Source organism: Colletotrichum navitas (genome assembly GCF_030913465.1).
Source record: "Colletotrichum navitas strain CBS 125086 chromosome Unknown LY79scaffold_3, whole genome shotgun sequence".
In the NCBI taxonomy this organism is placed as follows: domain Eukaryota; kingdom Fungi; phylum Ascomycota; class Sordariomycetes; order Glomerellales; family Glomerellaceae; genus Colletotrichum; species Colletotrichum navitas.
In genome coordinates, this window is record NW_026850549.1 from 1,062,099 (window position 1) to 1,079,347 (window position 17,249).

The 17,249-nt window shown below is 56.5% G+C and overlaps 8 protein-coding genes across 8 annotated transcripts; 4 read left to right on the forward strand and 4 right to left on the reverse strand.

Annotated features, from left to right (window-relative positions):
- Nucleotides 1-197: 197 nt before the first annotated feature.
- Nucleotides 198-1,220, reverse strand: LY79DRAFT_505462 (uncharacterized protein; the record flags this gene model as incomplete). The annotated part of the gene is made up of 1 exon (XM_060553626.1): nucleotides 198-1,220. The coding sequence occupies one exon, from the start codon at nucleotides 1,218-1,220 to the stop codon at nucleotides 198-200; it is 1,023 nt and encodes a 340-aa protein (XP_060419847.1).
- Nucleotides 1,221-2,442: 1,222 nt separating this feature from the next.
- LY79DRAFT_699859 (uncharacterized protein) lies at nucleotides 2,443-3,575 on the reverse strand. Its single transcript, XM_060564903.1, has 2 exons — nucleotides 2,971-3,575; nucleotides 2,443-2,854 (listed from the first exon to the last, which is right to left on the reverse strand). Exons 1-2 carry the CDS (start codon nucleotides 3,265-3,267, stop codon nucleotides 2,687-2,689), a joined length of 465 nt encoding a protein of 154 aa, XP_060419848.1. The 5' UTR covers nucleotides 3,268-3,575; the 3' UTR covers nucleotides 2,443-2,686.
- A 110-nt stretch (nucleotides 3,576-3,685) lies between these two features.
- LY79DRAFT_537288 (uncharacterized protein) lies at nucleotides 3,686-4,431 on the reverse strand. Its single transcript, XM_060556662.1, has one exon. The coding sequence runs from the start codon at nucleotides 4,368-4,370 to the stop codon at nucleotides 4,047-4,049; it is 324 nt and encodes a 107-aa protein (XP_060419849.1). The 5' UTR covers nucleotides 4,371-4,431; the 3' UTR covers nucleotides 3,686-4,046.
- Nucleotides 4,432-4,461: 30 nt separating this feature from the next.
- LY79DRAFT_537290 (uncharacterized protein) lies at nucleotides 4,462-5,460 on the forward strand. The gene is made up of 2 exons (XM_060556663.1): nucleotides 4,462-4,693; nucleotides 4,755-5,460. Exons 1-2 carry the CDS (start codon nucleotides 4,569-4,571, stop codon nucleotides 5,017-5,019), a joined length of 390 nt encoding a protein of 129 aa, XP_060419850.1. The 5' UTR covers nucleotides 4,462-4,568; the 3' UTR covers nucleotides 5,020-5,460.
- On the forward strand, nucleotides 5,028-5,460 carry LY79DRAFT_211797 (uncharacterized protein). Its single transcript, XM_060551541.1, has one exon. The coding sequence runs from the start codon at nucleotides 5,126-5,128 to the stop codon at nucleotides 5,357-5,359; it is 234 nt and encodes a 77-aa protein (XP_060419851.1). The 5' UTR covers nucleotides 5,028-5,125; the 3' UTR covers nucleotides 5,360-5,460.
- A 1,246-nt stretch (nucleotides 5,461-6,706) lies between these two features.
- LY79DRAFT_537295 (uncharacterized protein) lies at nucleotides 6,707-7,640 on the forward strand. Its single transcript, XM_060556664.1, has one exon. It carries the CDS (start codon nucleotides 6,969-6,971, stop codon nucleotides 7,407-7,409), a length of 441 nt encoding a protein of 146 aa, XP_060419852.1. The 5' UTR covers nucleotides 6,707-6,968; the 3' UTR covers nucleotides 7,410-7,640.
- Nucleotides 7,641-9,335: 1,695 nt separating this feature from the next.
- Nucleotides 9,336-9,875, reverse strand: LY79DRAFT_211891 (uncharacterized protein). The gene has a single exon (XM_060551542.1). The coding sequence runs from the start codon at nucleotides 9,777-9,779 to the stop codon at nucleotides 9,399-9,401; it is 381 nt and encodes a 126-aa protein (XP_060419853.1). The 5' UTR covers nucleotides 9,780-9,875; the 3' UTR covers nucleotides 9,336-9,398.
- Nucleotides 9,876-11,255: 1,380 nt separating this feature from the next.
- LY79DRAFT_505296 (PH domain-containing protein) lies at nucleotides 11,256-15,514 on the forward strand (the record flags this gene model as incomplete). Its single annotated transcript, XM_060553605.1, has 3 exons — nucleotides 11,256-12,960; nucleotides 13,005-15,018; nucleotides 15,076-15,514. 3 exons carry the CDS (start codon nucleotides 11,256-11,258, stop codon nucleotides 15,512-15,514), a joined length of 4,158 nt encoding a protein of 1,385 aa, XP_060419854.1.
- Nucleotides 15,515-17,249: the final 1,735 nt, after the last annotated feature.

Sequence of the window (17,249 nt, forward strand, 5' to 3'; positions counted from 1 at the left end):
CGAGATGTCGCCAACACCGTTCGCTCCCCCCGTTGATGCAAAACGCCGATATGCTTTGTGAGGAAGATTTCTATGCCGAGCAAACCGAGAGGACTTCAAATTTTTCTCTCCAGGAACTGTGGAGACCATTCGTGCCTTTGGCAGTGCTATGTGGTCGTGACGACGGGGTAGCTCTCAGACGTGACGGGCGTTGGTTGTCACATGGTCGTCGCGTACTCCTGGTAGCGATCCCAGCCGAAGCCGCCGTAGCCGACGCTCACGCCGCATTGCGGGGTGAACATGCTGGGGAGCGGCAGGGCCGGGATGGGCGCTGTGATGGCGGGTGCACTGTAGTAGAAGCCGGCGGTGGAGAATGGTTGGCTGAAGGAGGGCGTGGGGGAGGGGATTTGGACGTCGCTCATGCCAATGTTGGCCCAGATGGGCGTTGACTCCTGAGAGGTGGATGCGATGCTCGGGCTCGAAGGCAGGACTCTCCATGCGTCGACGGCGGGCAGGTGGGCGGGGGTGGGAGGCTGCGACCAGATGCTTCCGTTTGCGGGCGAGCTGGGGAGCAGGGGAGGCTGCCTGATGACATCGACGACACGGGGAGGAGGAGGCAGCAGGGGCTTCATCAAGCTCATGATGCTGTTCTTGACCTCGTCGCTCTTACCGGACAGCAGCTCGCCGGCACCTTCCTCCTCGAGGCCCTCGAGGGCGGAGACGTGGGTGCGGTAGACAAACTTGTTAATGGCCTGGACAAAATCGTCGTGCAGCTTCTTGCACTGTTGGTCCTTCTCGGACCAGTCGTACGTGTTTGCCTTTGAGTCGACGCAGTGGATCTCCTTGTGGTACTCGACAAGAGCGTCTATCGAGTCCGAGGTCAGCTTGAAGGCGACCTCGTTGCGCAGGACCATGTCGACGTGGACGATGTAGGCCTCGATGTGGAGAAGCTGATAGTTGAAGAGGGCCTCGACGAGGGGGTTTGAGTCCTGGCGCAAGTCGGATTCCGGGGCCTTGGGCAGCATGATGGAGGTGAGAGTCCAGATGGCGTTGGGCGACGACAGAGTCTCGGTAAGACATCTTTGGTGCTGGGGGACGCTGTTGAGGGGACGCTTGACTCGGTTGATGCGCTTCAGTGTCTGGGTCAACCACGGCTCGACCTTGGATCCTAGCACGACGTTGACCGATGAGGCTCTTGGGGCAAAAGCCGCCGCGGAGGCGGGCAGCAGCTGGACAGGCATTTTGCGGAGGAGGGGGGGGATGTTGAAGAAGGGGAGACGACAAAAAGAAGAAAGAAGGCGGCGGTTGTCGTTAAGGGTCGTGTCGTAGTAGAGGGCCTTTCCGCGGTGGTCGTAGATGACTGTTAAGACGTCTTGATCTGGATGTTGGTCTTTTTGTCTTTTATGTCTGTTAGACGCCTCGATAACCGGGGGAAGAATGGGATGGACAGATGGGGGGGGGGGGAGGGAAAATGAAGTAATAAAGGAAACAAGTGATGACGGAGCTGGGCGGTCCCGAGAAGATATACAGCAAGGGATGTTTATTTGGCTTGCACGCCTGCTACCGCGAATAAGAAGAAGAAGATGATGGACGAAGAGCTCGTGAAGAAGGAAGAGGGAGGGTAAGAAAGAGGCAGGATGTGGTGTGAGGGTGGTGGGGTGTTATAATTGACCCCGTCGAGAGGAGGAGGGGGGGGGACTCTCTCTCTCTCTCTTTCCCTTTCTCTGTGCACTCTGTCCAGTCACCCCGTTCAGCACAGTCAGGCCCTATCACGGAAGGGCAAGGTACCTACTGACCGCTGCTGTGGCTGGGTTGCAGCGAGGGTAGGGTACCAGAGACTTGATCCAAGGTGGCGGGCAGGGGTGCCATGGGCGGCTAGATCAAGTACTGGGGTACAAGGGTGCTGCTGTCTTGATTTTTTTTCTGACCCTTTTCCCTCTTTTGCTTCTCACTGTCACTCTCCATCCCCCCCCCCCCCTCCCCTCATTCGCCTCAACCATGCCGGTGGACTTTCGGCTGGCGGTCCATGGGCCATGGGCCATGGTCCAGGAGGTCGGAAGGCGCAAGCAAAAAAGAAGGGGGGGTGGGAGGGGTGTGGGAGGGACCTCCTTTTGGTGCGGTATGTACATGTGCAAGGAGCAAGGAGTGAGGGACAAGAGGGAGAGGAACATTGAGCCACGGGGAGGAGCACGCAAGGTGGGGAAGAGGCAACGGAACCAGAACTCTGAACTCGGAGCCCAGAGACAAGAGCCCAAAGGTGAGGGAGAGACGGCAGTGTAGCTGCCCAGTGGATGGCAGAGACTGACTGACATGCCCGGGAGAGATGCACGCCGGCGGGGGCAGCGCGGCGCTCTGTGCAGTAGCATCGGATCTCCCTAAGGCACTGGGGCTACACCACATAGGTAGTACGCAATGCCTACATACCTGCTATAGGTACTTTCCGCAGGTACATGTCCAGCGGCGGGCCGATACTTGCCATCGTCGTCAACGTCGTCCTCGTCGTCGTCGTCCAAGACTGACGCTACGTTACTAAACCATTATGCAGCTGGAGGCGCGCAAGTAGGCCTCAGGGCTTGGGTCAGGGTAAGACATGACAGCCCCCCCTTTTCCAGATCTGCCTGTCGCCTCAGCCGAAGCTCTATCGTCTCTCGGATACGTAGCATCACACGTGTATGGTAGTAGTGTGTAGTGAGTGTAGCAGCTTACTTTACAACGGGGGGGAGGGGAGGGGAGAGGCGTCGTCGTCCTCGGAGGCATCGTTGTGGAGCTGAGACCACCGGCGGCGTCGGCGGCGGCGGGGGACAACTGGGACCTGGGGGGGCAATGTCTGCTGGCGCTGGATGGCGTTGGCGTTGGTGTTGACGCCGGGGCGCTTCTGTTCGTGTTGGTCCTCGTCCCGATGCAATGCGATGCCCGGGGTGGGGCCCCATCGAGAGAGCCATTCCGAAGCCCCCCATCCTACCATGCCTATGCCTCGATGGAGACGTCTACGTCGGCAGTGTACAGGATCGTGCTGTACGGATATTTTACATGGGATGGGAGGACTCCAACAGGCATGGCATGGCATGGCATGGCATGGATATGGACCTGCGCCAGTGTCTCTCGAGAGTTGCCATCGCCATCGCATTCATGCGCTCTCCTCAAAAAAAAGCCACCCGAGGGATTCCTTTTAGTGTTGCTACCCGTGTATGCTTTCCCCCCACTGCGGGTTTGATAAAAACTAAGGCAGAATGGAAACCTTGCGCCGGTAAGCGATGGGGTGATGTGATGCTGACTGAGAGGCTGCATGTACACACCAATTGATTTCCTACCTGCAGATAGGTACCTACCTGCCTGCGATACACTTAGCCGAGTACGTAGTACGGATACCTAGGTAGCCTCTGGCTGCCCGCCCAACCGGGACGTTTGATCTCGCTCCGTTTCTTTTTTTGCTCTTTTTTTTCTCTCTTTTTTTTTCTTTTTTCTTTCTCTCTCTCTTCATTTCTGTCTTCCCGTTTTTGTCGAAAGAGCTCTGCATTGCAGACCGGGGGTTTCCCAGTGTAGAACAAGCCTCAGCAGACCCCCTTCCCCCCCCCCACCAAAACGATTCTTTCCTTCCTTCTCGGCAGACAGAAGAATGTGTGCGTGGTCTGGCTTGCCTCGTGCGGTGCGCCACAAAGCCGGTTATGGGTCTCCCAAGACCTTGATACCCAGTATTCCCAGAAAACGCTGAACCCTGCAAGGCGATCGCAAAAAAAAAAAAAAAAAGACAACCTCGGGCGCCAGGCTAGGCACGGGCACGGAGGCGACAGATTGCCAGAAAAGAAAACACAGCTCTCGGCATTCAAGGCGACCCCGGGTAAGGCTGGGCAAGGTTGGTGGGGCGGACATGGCATGACAAGCCCAAAGACAGCGTTGTCTCTTATGGGCTCGGGTACGGCATGGGAGAAAGAAGGCTCTACCTAAGCTCCAGCACTTTGTAGATTCCACATCTTTGGGGCCTAAACAGACCTTCTGCACCGCAAAAACCCTTGCTCGATCCATCGTATCGCAAGGACATGGACATACGAGTGGTAGCAGTACACCGATTACAGAAGATCCTGGCTGATTCGGTCTAGCGGCGATGCAGAAAGCGAAGCGAAGCCAAATATAAAAAAACAAGGAATGGAGCGTGCTCTAAAAAAAGAGTTTTTTTTTTCCCCGATACCCCGAAAAAACAACAATGTTGGACTCGAGCATCCACCGGCAACCGAACTGCATGAGGCGAGCAAGCGAGAGCGACGGTGATGGCGACGGAGACGGCGGCGGCGGCGGCGAGAAAGTAGAAGCAGACGCAGACGCAGCAGAAGAGAGAGAGAGAGAGAGAGAGTCGGGTGGTCGCGGAAGACGAGGGGCTGTGCTGCGACTTGCATGTGTAGTATGCTCAATGACAGAATCCGAGAGGTGCCAGGCGAATAAGAAGCATGTCCTCCCCCACCAGAAGCCACTCCTCGGCGCGAGCAAGCCTCACAACCGGGAAACTAGTGCGTATAGCGACTACGTATCTCCGCGCTCTCGTGCAGAAACGGAGCCGTTGCTTCTTGTGGCTGTGGCTTGTGCACCCCCCACCCATGACCCGCGACGCCGTAGGTATTCCATCTTCTTTTGCTTCTGCTTCTTCTTCTTTTTTCCTTTCTTTTTTTTACTTTTCCTTCGCTTCTTCTGCCGAGAGCCTGATTAGGTATCTGCTCTATCTGTACGTACCGTGCCTTACTAGTGCCCGTGTGCCTCCATCATGCACTACCTAACTCACCTAGCACCTGGGTAGGGTACCTACGTGCAAGTCGTCCGTGGCACGTCAAGCGTGCCTGTCAATGTCAAAGCCCCCTCGGACACTCCATTAGTTGGGCTGCGTTGGCTTCTGTCCTTGCTTTCCATCCAAGCTTCACGCATTTCGGACCAAAGATCGTCATGGCCGTATTGTGTTGCCATGATGCGGGGGGCGCCTGGTGGCCTCCCGCCCAGCTGCTGGCAGTTCAGGCGGCCCTAAGCTCGACCACCAGTGGTCGTATAGGTAGCTAGCAGCTCAAGTAGGTACCTAGGTAGCTAGTCTTAGGAAGCAGTCCGAGCGGCCCAGAATTCCGGTCTTGGTAGCGACCCGATACGCCCTCCGCCCTATTGTCCAGACATGGCAACTAGGTCGTCCTCGTCGTCAGCAACGAGTCTACTACTTACTCTCTCTCTCTTTCTCCATATCAGGTTGTACGAATACGGTTACCGCGTCTTCCTCCCTGTTTCTCGAAAACAAGCCTCACCTCCGGACTGCCCACTGCCGGCCCTCTTTTTTTTTCTTTTCTTTTTCTTTTTTTCCCCCGATTCTCAATTAGTCTCGCTCACTTCATCGTCCCGTTATCGCAAGTAGCCGCCACCTGAGGGCCGAGTACCGTCTCTCCAAAAGAGATGCGCCTGTCCAAGTACCATTGATAACTCTCCGCCATATATGCATATCCCCCCCCCCCCCCCTTTCCGTAATGTGTTGCACTCCCCCAAGAAAGAGTCCACAGCCAATTGTCCTCTTCTGACAGCCTGCATGAGAAACTCGTCGTCATGAAATTCTGAGTTGTGATCTTGGTGCTCCGGGTGTCTCGCCGGCCAGAGACACGCCCGAGCAGAGACATTGCCGAGGGCTAGTGTCGTTTGCCCCGGCACGCATCCTTCCTTTCCATGCCTGTGTACTTCTGTACTCAGTGGGTAGCACCATGTATCTGCATATACCTAGGTAGGTAATTTACGAGGGGCCCAACCGTCCGAGACTCGCCTGCCGGCTGCTTGTTAGAAAAGAAAGAAAGAAAAAAAAAAAACCGACGCTTGTCACTGCTGTCAGAAATGTCTCTGTTCCAGACGAGGCTTACCCCCTGCTTGCCGATACCCGCCCCCCTCCTTTCACATGTATCTCGACGGAAAGCCACCCCTGTCCTCATCACCAACGGGGTCTGTCCCGGCACCCTACCTGCCAACTCCCTCCTCTGGGGAGCAGACTCAAGCAAGGTGGGGGGGACGACAAGACCAAGAGGCGACTTCGCGACGGCTTCCACCTCCACGCAAGGCCCCGGGCGCCTCATCTAACGCCATGGCATTGATCGTGTCCCCGGATGCTACCACTGCTATCCACCGGAGCTGTGGATGGTGCTTCTGTGGTCTTTCGAATCATCCTAGCCGTGATCTCCCAGCACGGCCTGCTTTCCCCGCCCTCTTTCTCGATACATCACTTTGTGAACATTGCCCGTCTCGCCCTTCACCTGCTTGCCTGGTGCTTGGCCATGCACCTTGCTCTTTTGCGCAGTGTCGGGTCTGCTCGACCAGCGTGTAACTGTCGCGAAGGGGGCGACCGTGATTGGAACACTATGTGATATCATGCTCTGCCGCGCACGCACACCCAGATCCTACGCAGGTCCGGGGCTTGTTGCGTCCGTCAGAAAATGGGCTTCTGTATCATGCAGACAGATGCATGGGGAGTCGGAGCCTCTCAGCTCGTCCGCCGCTAGGAAGCTATCCTGAACTTCCGTTGGATGGTTGCGCCTATGCAGCCCACCAGATTCGTCAACCTTCCTTCTGACCAGTCTGCCGCCATGGGGTCTTTTGTTGCTTGTCATATCAGGCACGATTTTCGGTTTTCTGGCCACTATCGACAGGCCCCTTGCGCCATCGCCGCGGCCAGGGTGGCCGTCACGATTTGGGGGAGGGAGGGGGGGGGGGTTCTACTCATGACTATTGAACCCGGTGAAGATGAGACTTTCTCGGAGATGACCAGCACCTCCTCTGGCAATCGTCATGTCGCCGACCCTCGCTGTTGGCCAGTCGTATGGTCCAGACGCCGCTTACCTCACGTCCTCGAATATTGGTAGCTGGGTGACTTGCATGAGCCTACAGGACACTTCTGCTCGTCGCCCTGCATCATGTCGGCTCTAGCAGGAGATCGTCTCTGAAACGATGCAGGCGCCGCCGCCGCCGCGGGTAGCCCCAATAGCTACATGTCATCGCGGCGCACGCTGGCTAGGCTTGGCTTCCCCGTATGCAGCTGGGGCCTCTTTCTTAGTATGCCATGTAAGCTCGTATATGATATGGACCGACTCGACTTTCTCGAGACTCAGGGCAGTGGCATGATTGGAGCGGCCCAAGAGACCGTTGGAGGAACCGCCAGAGGAACCATCACTAAACCTCACCCGACAGCAATCCCGGCCGGTCCCCGCTTGGAAGGGGAGGGGAGGGGAGGGAAAAGACCAGACGATGCGGGCCAGGCGTACCATACTGGCAGAGTCGTTATGCCAAAGTACCATTCCGCCAGGGACCGGCGTGGAGAGTCTTGTCTAGAAGCGTGGTACTTCTCTCCTCCCTCCCAAGCACTCGAATGTGCATCGAGCCGAAGGGGTGTTGACCCGTCAAAATGGAACGCGGGTCTACTGTACCTGTAGATGTCTTGGTCGGTCGAGGGTGTAGATGTCGAGCAATGACAGCCTGTAGACGGCTCCCTGCAGGGTTGCCGCCCTTGCTAGCGGCGGAAGGTGAGCTGAGGTGTGTCTGCGGAAAAGTCGTCTTCTGCTGCTCCATTGGTCGCTTAGCTGACGGGCCATATTCGGACGATGTGGGCCATCGATTGTGATTGGCAAAAATGCTGAAATTCATTCATCATATTTGACCAATCGTGAATCGCACATTCCTTGAGCCCACAACGAGGAGAGACAGTTATTTAGGGTCAAATATCTACTATACACTATACGCTCCTGGGGCGGCACTCGCGCCCCTGGAGCTTGCAGCGATGGTCGCTATAGTAGCCGCGCAATAATGCTCCTGTTAATGGCGCAACATCTTCGCGCCTGGGCCCGGGAGGAGAACAACGAGCAAGGTCATGGGGGCGCCAGGAGAGAGTTGCATGCCATGGATTTCCAGAATGGGAATGGGCCTGTCCCGTTCGCGGATGCCCGGCTGCAGAAGCAAACCGTTCTCGAACCTCATCAGAAGCAGATTGTCGTCTGTCGCCAACGACTCTGGCGCCCAACCGCGTTGCGAACGTGCTGCCCCGTCTGACCTTGACTCAAACAAAGGGGACGACGCCCAGAAACAGGCCTGGGAAACAAACAAGGGCCACCGCATTGTCGGCTGCTATATAAGGCATTCTATTGCGAGGTATTGGTCTTGTGGCGAAATTGACGACTCCTTTGCCGACAAGGTTGACGAATGTATCCTATGCGAGGCAAGGCAAGCCTGTGCGTGAAATTCACAGGGACACCTCAGAAGGAGGTGATGCTCGCCTGGGAGGGCGGCAGTTGTTAGTTCACAGACGCGCCAGAAGGTGAAGTCTTGACAGTCTGCTGACGGCCTGCCAATTTTTGGCCCCCACAACCTTTCGTCCGTCGTTGACGTAGATGGATCCGCCCTTTGCCGCATCTGCAGGAGTCGGACGACCAGCATGGCAGCAGCCAGTGCGCGCAGGTCTGCCAAAAACTCGTGACCTGCGTGTACCGTCAGTTGACTCGGTCACATGAGTTTACCCGCCAACATGCGTGATGCTGGTCGCCGCCCGCAGCCTTCGGACTTTGACAGGCCTGCCATCTCGTCCTTCACAAAGGGCAGAGGTGCAACCAGCGAAGCCTCACGAGCCGTGTGAGCTCCGGTGTCGCCGCATTGCAAGGCTGATCCCTGCCCCCAGTGGCTAGGCCCGCAGCCCTTGCTTTGCCGCCCGGCTGCACGAAAGGAGTTCCACTTCGTCCTTGTCTACCTACTTGGGGTAACGGCCGTCGACTCGGAAAAAAAGAAAAAAAGAAAACCGGCAAAAAAAAAAAAAAAAAATGAGGAGTAACAATACAACTCGACAACGCGAAACCAAGCTTCTGCAAGATGGCTTCTTTGCTCCGTCATTCATTTCCAATCTCTGTGCACGGAACTCCGGAGGCGGGAGGACGTCTTCCGCGCTCCGCATCGTTGAGCCCCAAGAGAATTGCCCATCGCGGGATGATATGTGCGAAGCCGAGGCCTGTTTAGACTCCTTGAACAGCATCTAAATTAGCATAACAAGGTTTGAACCGAGCAGGGAGTACGCTTGGTTGTTTCGGGCGAGCTTGCATCAGGAGGACATACCGTATCCACTCGTTAGATTCGTACACTGCACTGACCACCCACTAGGCCTAATTCAAAAGGCGGTCAGCCAGCCTAGCCACACACCCACCCATCTAACCCTAACCCTTGCCACCAAACTTGCTGCTGACGTTGACTAACCCCTACATTTGCCACTTCTAGATCCCTGTTTCTGCCAGCCCGCTAGGCCCTATCCAGCAGCCCATGGTCAGTGCAGTGTACGAATCTAACGAGTGGATACGGTACACGCGTGCCTGATATCGGAGCTGGGTCGTACCTGATAGTCGCCACCGACTATTCATCGAATCCCTTGGAAGCGGCAGTGACTACTAAACGATGCCACGTCGCGCGCTGGGATACCCAGCATGCCCACGAGAGAGTGGCAAGATCTTGCGCGGCAGAAGAGCTGCGATGTATCTCTCTCTCTCCGGTGGGTGCAGCGACACCCATCGATGATCGTAAGATTTCCCCAGATCTCGAAACTCCGAAAGATGCTCAAAAAAAGAACAGGGACTGCCGTGCCGGCTTGGGGAGCAACGGTGCGACGAGAACCCCGCTGTTTGAAGATCTGCGTGTGGCGCAGGCACCGGGAGGCTGGTGAGGGAGGGTGGTGGGAACCTGCCGTTTCTTCCTAATGCTGTAGACGCCTCTGCAACTGCCACTGCGCTTCGAGGATTGCGAGGAATTGGAGTTCCCGAGGGGGGATGCATCTTAGCAGATGCACAGCTCAGGGGACCTACGTTAGTGGTACGCCAAATACGGGGGCGCCGTGGTTGGGCACAAGTTGCACCCTTGAGCAGCTGAAATGTGCTGCTACCGATGCAGAAGACCCGCTTCAAGCCGATTGCTTGTTAGTGGTCGCCGGATCTCGGTTCTGCATGAGCGATAGGCCCCTACTAGAGGGGCCGAGGGGCTGTGCTGCCCGCAGAAAAACCACGACGTTGACTCGTTGATTGTCGGCACTTTGGCATTGACCAGACCCTCCCTCCTTAGTCGTTGCATAGATAGGCCACGGAATAATGTCGCCCACTGAGAGTTGTCGACAGTGACGCGGCTCCGAGTGGGTGCAGAGACGGCCGCAGGACAACCCATATCAATCCTGGTCGGCACGGTGTGTCATCAGAGTTGTTTCCCCCCCAGGTGTCAACGATGGGGTTTGTTTCACCATAGAAAGCCCATCTAGGTGGGAGTGTTGCGGCTGCATCTGAGTTGGGGATTCGGGATAGACTGTCGTGGAAGTGTGTCGTGAGGTAACGACGACGTCCCGGCCAGTCGTTATGGCCCCGTGTTTCGAACACGGAGACTCGAGTAGGTCTGATGGGGCAAACGCAGACGATGGCGCGGGTACACTTTGCGCGACAAAACATCATGACGCCTAGATGGGGTTGACAAGCTTTTCAAGTGACACTATCATTGTCATGTATTTGGCAACAGCTGCTGATACGTCCCGTCCATCCTTGCATGACTCGATATCGATGGCCGCTGACTGTTTGTTGTGCTCCAGATGCCTTGGTTTGTTGCAGATATCATGGGCTTTGTGTGGTGGTATCGCTGCCGAGTTCAGCAAAGCTCCTTCGGCCCATGTGAGAAGTATCACATTGAGACTTGAGCCAGCGAAGATTGTGTCCCAAACTTGTTTCGAAGGACGGAGGCCACAAGTTGTGCAGTTGAACAGGGAATGTCGGAAAGTTTGTGGGTTGAAGGCCTGTGGTTGATGTTTGGGCTGTCGGTGCTATCAATGGCATGGAATGGCACTGGGGGAGAGAGGGGGAGAGAGAGAGAGAGAGCTTTGGCCACTTCTTCTCGCTAAGCTTCCTGAGCCGAGCAAAGATCCCAGGGTCTAGCTGCGGGGTGCTCTCGGCCGAGTTTAGCGGAGCGGCCAGTGAAGAACGGGGCGTGGAACGCCAAGCGAGGCCGTCCCATTGGTGCTCCCCTCTCTGTGGTTCAGCCTGCTCTCCTGGGCGAGGCTCGACAGTGCCAGCTCCTTTCTCAAAAGTTATGACCTCCCAAATGCGGCGTTCACCGACGTCATCACAACTTCAACCAGCCATCTACGTCCTGTCGCTTCCTTCGAAATACCCCATCGACGCTGCGCTTCCGAGCATGCATATTACGTACCATAAACACCGATGATACCCCTATAGACAGCGACCCGAACGACCCAAAGTCGCCTTGTCTTCTATACGATGACCGAGCCCGCTACGGCGGCTGCCCCCGGCGCTGCAACGACCCCGGCGCAGAAACAAACCAGCCCTGCGATTCCCGTTGGCTTGAACGAGGCGTCTCTTGACTCGCCAACCTTTCGAGCTACCGCCCAACATTTCGGAGAGCACATTGACAATGTCGAGAAATGGCTCGACGACTACGTCCGTTCGACTTCTCGAGTCACCCGTGACATCTTGGCGCTCGAGGAGAGCGTCAATGCCTACCTATCCAAGATCTTCCCGCCCGCCGCGATTGCCGATTCCATCATCGACCACGACTACACCCTGCTTGCCTTGCGTCGCATCAGCGATGGATCCAAGGAATGGTGGACGCAGATCATGTCCACCGTGCGCAAGATGGATACCATCTCCGTCGAGCCCATCCGGTCTTTCGTCGCCGCCGACTTGCGTTCTTTCAAGGAGGTTAGGAGAGTTTTGGAGCACACGCAGAGGAATTTCGACCAGGCCATGGCTCGGTATATGAGTCAGTCCAAGACCAAGGAGCCATCCGCCATCCGAGAAGAAGCCTTCGCCGTGTACGAGACACGCAAGGCATACCTCAAGGTCTCCATGGACTTTTGTCAGCTCGTGCCCCAGATCCGCTTCAGCCTGGACAAGCTTCTCGTTCGTGTCAGCTCCGACTTTTGGAAAGAGATGAAGCGCTCGCGTGATGCCACCGCCGCCTCCATCAAGTGGGGTTCGGAGATGGACCGCATCCGTGGCTGGTGTCGGGAGATGGAAACGACAGAGTTCGTCTTCAAGAGGGAGCTGCAGATCGCCCGCCGCGACATTGGAGAAAGCACGCTGCAGGATTTCAAGCCGTCTCGAGAACTCGAGGACTACAGTGCTTCGACCGTCCCCTTCCTCGGTTCCCGAGGCCCGGTTAGTGTTCAGCCGCAGGAAAACTCGGCTGTCGTATCGGAGAAACAAGGTTGGCTCTTCCTCAAGACACTCTATGGAAAGCCTGCCAGGTCCAACTGGGTCCGCCGCTGGTATTACTGTAGAGATGGCATCTTCGGCTGGCTGATTAACAGCCCCCAGGGTGTGCTGCAAGGCGACGAGGTTGGCGTTCTTCTGTGCAACGCCAAGCCAGCTGTTGCAGAAGATCGTAGGTTTTGCTTCGAGGTCAAGACGAAGAGCCAGACCCTTGTGCTTCAGGCAGAGACCCAGACCCAGCTTACCGAGTGGCTCGAGGTCTTCGAAGTCGCCAAGAAGAGAGCGTTTGAGGCCAGTATGGACAGGGACAGCACTTCTTCGCCTGCCGGGGCCGACCCGGCTTTCTCCATCACGCCGCCTGCCCTTCCGGAGTTCTCGGCGAGATCCTTGGACGCGGTGGTCGCGGGCGAGGAACCTGCAGCAACCTTTGACAGGGCCGGCACCCTCCCGGTCCCTTCATCAGACGGCAACAATGGCGGTCGCGCTAGTTTTGACGTGAACGGCGTGCCTCGCCGTTCCATCACCGCCTTGGGGAGGGATCTAGGTCGCGAGATGGTTCGCGAAGAAGGGGAAAGCAATCGCGACCACGCGGCGAGAATCATCCAGAAGCTAGATCTGCACCGAAAAGCGACCTTTGGAGCCGGTGCCGAAGCCGCGGTCGCCGCTGCCGCCACGCCGGGCAGCGGCGGTATCGCGAGTTTATTGGCAAGCCACGGCCACCTCCCCGGATACCCTTCTCCCCCCCGGGCGGGTCAAAGAACTCATCGGCCTCGAGATTACCTGCTTTGAACCCAGTTCAGGGGACTCTGGCCCCTCTGACGCTGGCAAAACCGCCTGCAGCAACTAACCTAAGCAGAATGGCTGTCATGTTCTCTGTGGACAGGAGTGTGGGAGGGGACAACACCAGCCACATGCCCACCGCCGTCCTCGCCAACTACTGGGGAAGCAGTGCTTGGAGCGTCGTGTACGGGTCGGGCCCGGGCCGTCCTCGAACTCCTGGGCTGCTCGAGGAGAACCCCTTCGGAATAGTTGTCCGTGAAGTGGGCAAACCCGGGGAAGAGAAGCCTCTGACCACCTCAGCCGGACACAGGAAAACGGTCAGTGTCGATGCGAAGATTAACCAACCCCCTGTACCATTCAAACAGCCGGCCGAGACGTTCCCCCCAGGCTACCCGCCCGAGCTGAGGATCCAGCACCACCAGTTCCGCATTCTCTTCCCCACTGTTCCCCTCGACGAGAAGCTCGTCCTCGTCTTCCGGGCTGCTTGGTCAAGTTCGGCAGGTAAAGACTCGCCATCGCATGGGCAGGGACTTGCGGGCAACGGCCGCATTTACATCACCCCCGACAACATGTACTTTTACGGACAACAGATGGGTCTGGTCGTTGCCTATGCCATCAGCCTCGACATTATCGCCGAGGTCACGGCAGCACCTGGAAAGGAATGCGACTTCATCTTCCTTCACCTCGGAAACGATGGCAACGACACAGGATACACGAGAATCACTATCAAGATATTCCTGGACAATCTCAAATTACTGCACGCAAGGTTGAACTTGCTCATCGACGATCTCCAGTCGGAGGAGCCGCTGGAACTGTCAGAGCTCATCCAGGCTTTGATCAACCTGGAGTATGAAGACCACAACAAGCGCAGTCCGAGTGTCGAAAGCTGGGAAGAAATCTCTTCAAATACACCGTTCGATGACGGCACTCACTCGGGCCGCCCTGCCAGGCGCCAGAGCCAGTTCGGACCCAGGCTTCGCCCATCAGGCCCCGGTTCTCGACAGACGCCCAAAGTCCAGTTGCCCGCGCACCCCGTCATCTATGAGCCTGAAGACATGCAGAGAATGGTGGCGGAGCGGCATTTTGAGATCAGTGCCAAGGCTTGCTTCCACGTGCTTTTTGGAGACAAGAGCTTCGTTTTCCCCAAGCTCTACTTTGAACGGAGGGCGCAGCAAATCGCCCAAGGCCCATGGGAACTCGCAGACCACGGCCGCATGAAGCGGGAATTCCAATTCAAGTTCGACTATAACGACATGCTCGGCCGTCACAAGACGGTGGACGTTGTCGACTCCCAGACGATGGACATTTTCCAGGAGCATGTCACGTACGTCGTCACGCACACCAAGACAGCGTGGCACCTCCCGCATTCGCAGGACTTCAAGCTGGTGACCAAAGTTGTCATCACACACGTGGCCAAGTCCAAGTGCAAGCTGGCGATTCACACAAAGATCGAATGGTCCAAGGTGCCGACGTTTTCCAAGAACCTGGTGGAGCGGCAGGCCTTGAACGACGCAGAGGGCGACGCCGAGGAGCTAGCGGACGTAGTAACGGACCAGGTGCGCAAGCTAGGCCCGCATAGCCGGACGAAGCGGGCGATTCAGGTGTACGGAAACATTGGGCAGCAGACCCAGGTAGTTGTGTTCTCGCCGGCGGACGCGGCCGCGTCGAAGAAGCAGCTCATCAAACCGCGCACGCTGACGACGATGCTCTTGGAGACGCTCCGGTCCTTTGGCGAAAGTGCGGTAACGTCGGTCATTATGTGGGCCATCGCAGGCGTCAAGACGATCTTCAGCGTGGTCACGGCTCACAGACTCATCCTCCTCGTGCTTGCCGTGAGCGCGTTTACGAACATCGCGCTGACCTCCCAGGGGAGTTCGACATGGTGGACGGAGAGAAAGGCGGCCAAGTTCATGAGCCGCGTTGGCGTTGGGCCGAACGTGATGATGAGCAAGGCCATCTACATGGCAGACCTGAACGAGGCAACAGGGGCGGTGGGCCACAACAGTAGCTGGCCTACAGATAGCGCATGGTTAGTCAAGCCCGAGAAGGCCGGAGGGGAGGTGGGATACACGCTAACGCATCACAGCTTCACCACCTTCCAACTTGTTGCCAATGCAACCGATCTCGATGCTCCGTACGAAGACGCAGGGTCGACGTTGGCATCGGCCACGGGGCGCGCAACCGCTCGGCGGCTGCGCCAGACACGGCAGCGGCTTGGGTCGTACCGGCACGACCTGATCGTGGCGATGCGCATCGTCAACAGCATCGAACGGGAGATGATGCAGTCCGAGTGGGAGAACTGGCTCGCGGACGAGAACATGCGTTGTGATAAGCTCAAGATGGTGTTGGAGGAAGGAGGGGCAGGTGCTAAGACCAAGCGGAGCGGCAGCCAAAAAGTCATGACGGCGGCCATAGACGAAGGCAAGAAGGAGACGTTGCGTGAGTGGTACGACACATACTGCGGCAGCTGCAAGCTGGATCACCAGGCGCTGATGAGCGAACGAAACTCGTTGGCGAGCCTGTAGCGAGAGGGAAAGAGGAGTTGGCTGGGGTACACATTCTTTTTTTTTTGGAAACGGTGGAAGTTTTCGTCAACGCACACATACACAGTCTAATGTTCGTCTCCGTACTGGAGAATAATTATCTGTTTCGTCATTTTACGCTACCCGCGCGGTTTCTAGTCGCAAGCCTTGGCTTAGTGTCTATTGCTAAATGTCGGCGGTCGTCCCACAAGACCATGAATGACCCAGACTGTTGAAAGCATTTCTGGAACATCATGACGATGTGGTGGGATTGTCGGCCTGGCACACGGACAGAAAAAAGAGGGGAAGAGGGGGGAGAAAAAGCTCTCCACAGGTTTCGTCGACGATGCATTTCAGCCGTGCACCCCTTCCCTCGGGTCAATTCGACCTCATGGGGAAGAAAGAGGGAGAGGGACGAAGATCTCACGTGCCTCAACCCAGGCCCAAGAATTGCGAGATGCAAGCAGTGTAGAATAGACTAACCAGATCTAGCCCAAATATGAGTATGGATCGACTCAAACGACTACGTAAGTCAAGAATGCAAAAGAACGCCTGCCCGCCCCTCGTGTGCCAGACCCCGAACGGCGGAGAGAGTGCAAGGTACACATGGATAAAAGGGGACGACGTAGTGACATAACCGTGAAGGGGTTGCAGCCGGATGGGGAAGCCTTGGACGACGTAGTCACGACACCCAGTGTGAGGGACTTCGCCTAGAACGAGGCCTTTCGTTTGGTGAGGGATAAGAGCAAGCGGCGCACAAGAAGGGGTTGACTTCATCGCTGGAGAAGGTCTCCAATGAGAGTGACCCCAGGGGTTCTAGCCCATGTAGAATGCGCGGGTTCCCTTGTAGAATACGCGGATTCTAGACGATCTGTAACGCCGTAGGTTCCCGGCCATTGGTCCACCGGGGAGGAATGGATCCCACGACCGCCAATTGTGACCTCGGGACGAACCAGGGCAGCACAGCCTTCCCCCTCTCTGAGGGCCAACGTCGTATACACTATGTACATTGTACATGGACATGGGAGATGACGTCAGCGTTCAGACTTGGACTCAAAGTCCAGGAGCCCGAGAGGGAAAGCGGAGGAGGCAGACCACATTGTACATTTACATGCACACCACCTAGAATCAGGAAAGGGAAAAAAAAAAAAAAAAAAAAAAAAAAAAAAAGGGAACTTACCTGCCTTACCTGCTGATGAGCCTGGCCGTATCAGAGACCTTGGGCAATGATGCCATTCACGAGCAAACGGACCCAAGTCTTGAATCTTTGCAGCGGGTCGGTCGTAAGAGACTCGCTCGATTGCGAGTAGCATGATGGGACGTGATGGAACATGGGGGGATGAGCAATAGGTCCGTCCGGGGCCGACAGCAATTAAGCGCATCCCGATCTAGGTACCTTAGGTATCCGTACATACAAATACTGGCGTGGACAGCACGGATAATTACCCACATCGTGTGATATGTAGCTATGATGGTACCAGGCCGAAGTTAATTACCCCTGTTAGGTAACTAATGTCCACCCCCTACTACGGGACTTCACTTTTGGTGAATATTCCCCCTCTATTCTGGTGTCAACTATGGGGGGTAACATCATAGGGGTAATTCACTTACCCCTGCCACCCTGTACGTCCCATGTACGATGTACACGTACCTACGCAACTCGGACAAGCAGGCAGTCGAGCCAAACATCGGCCTCCATTCATCCGTCTGTACCTTGATTGCCGGCCAGCTCGTTTGC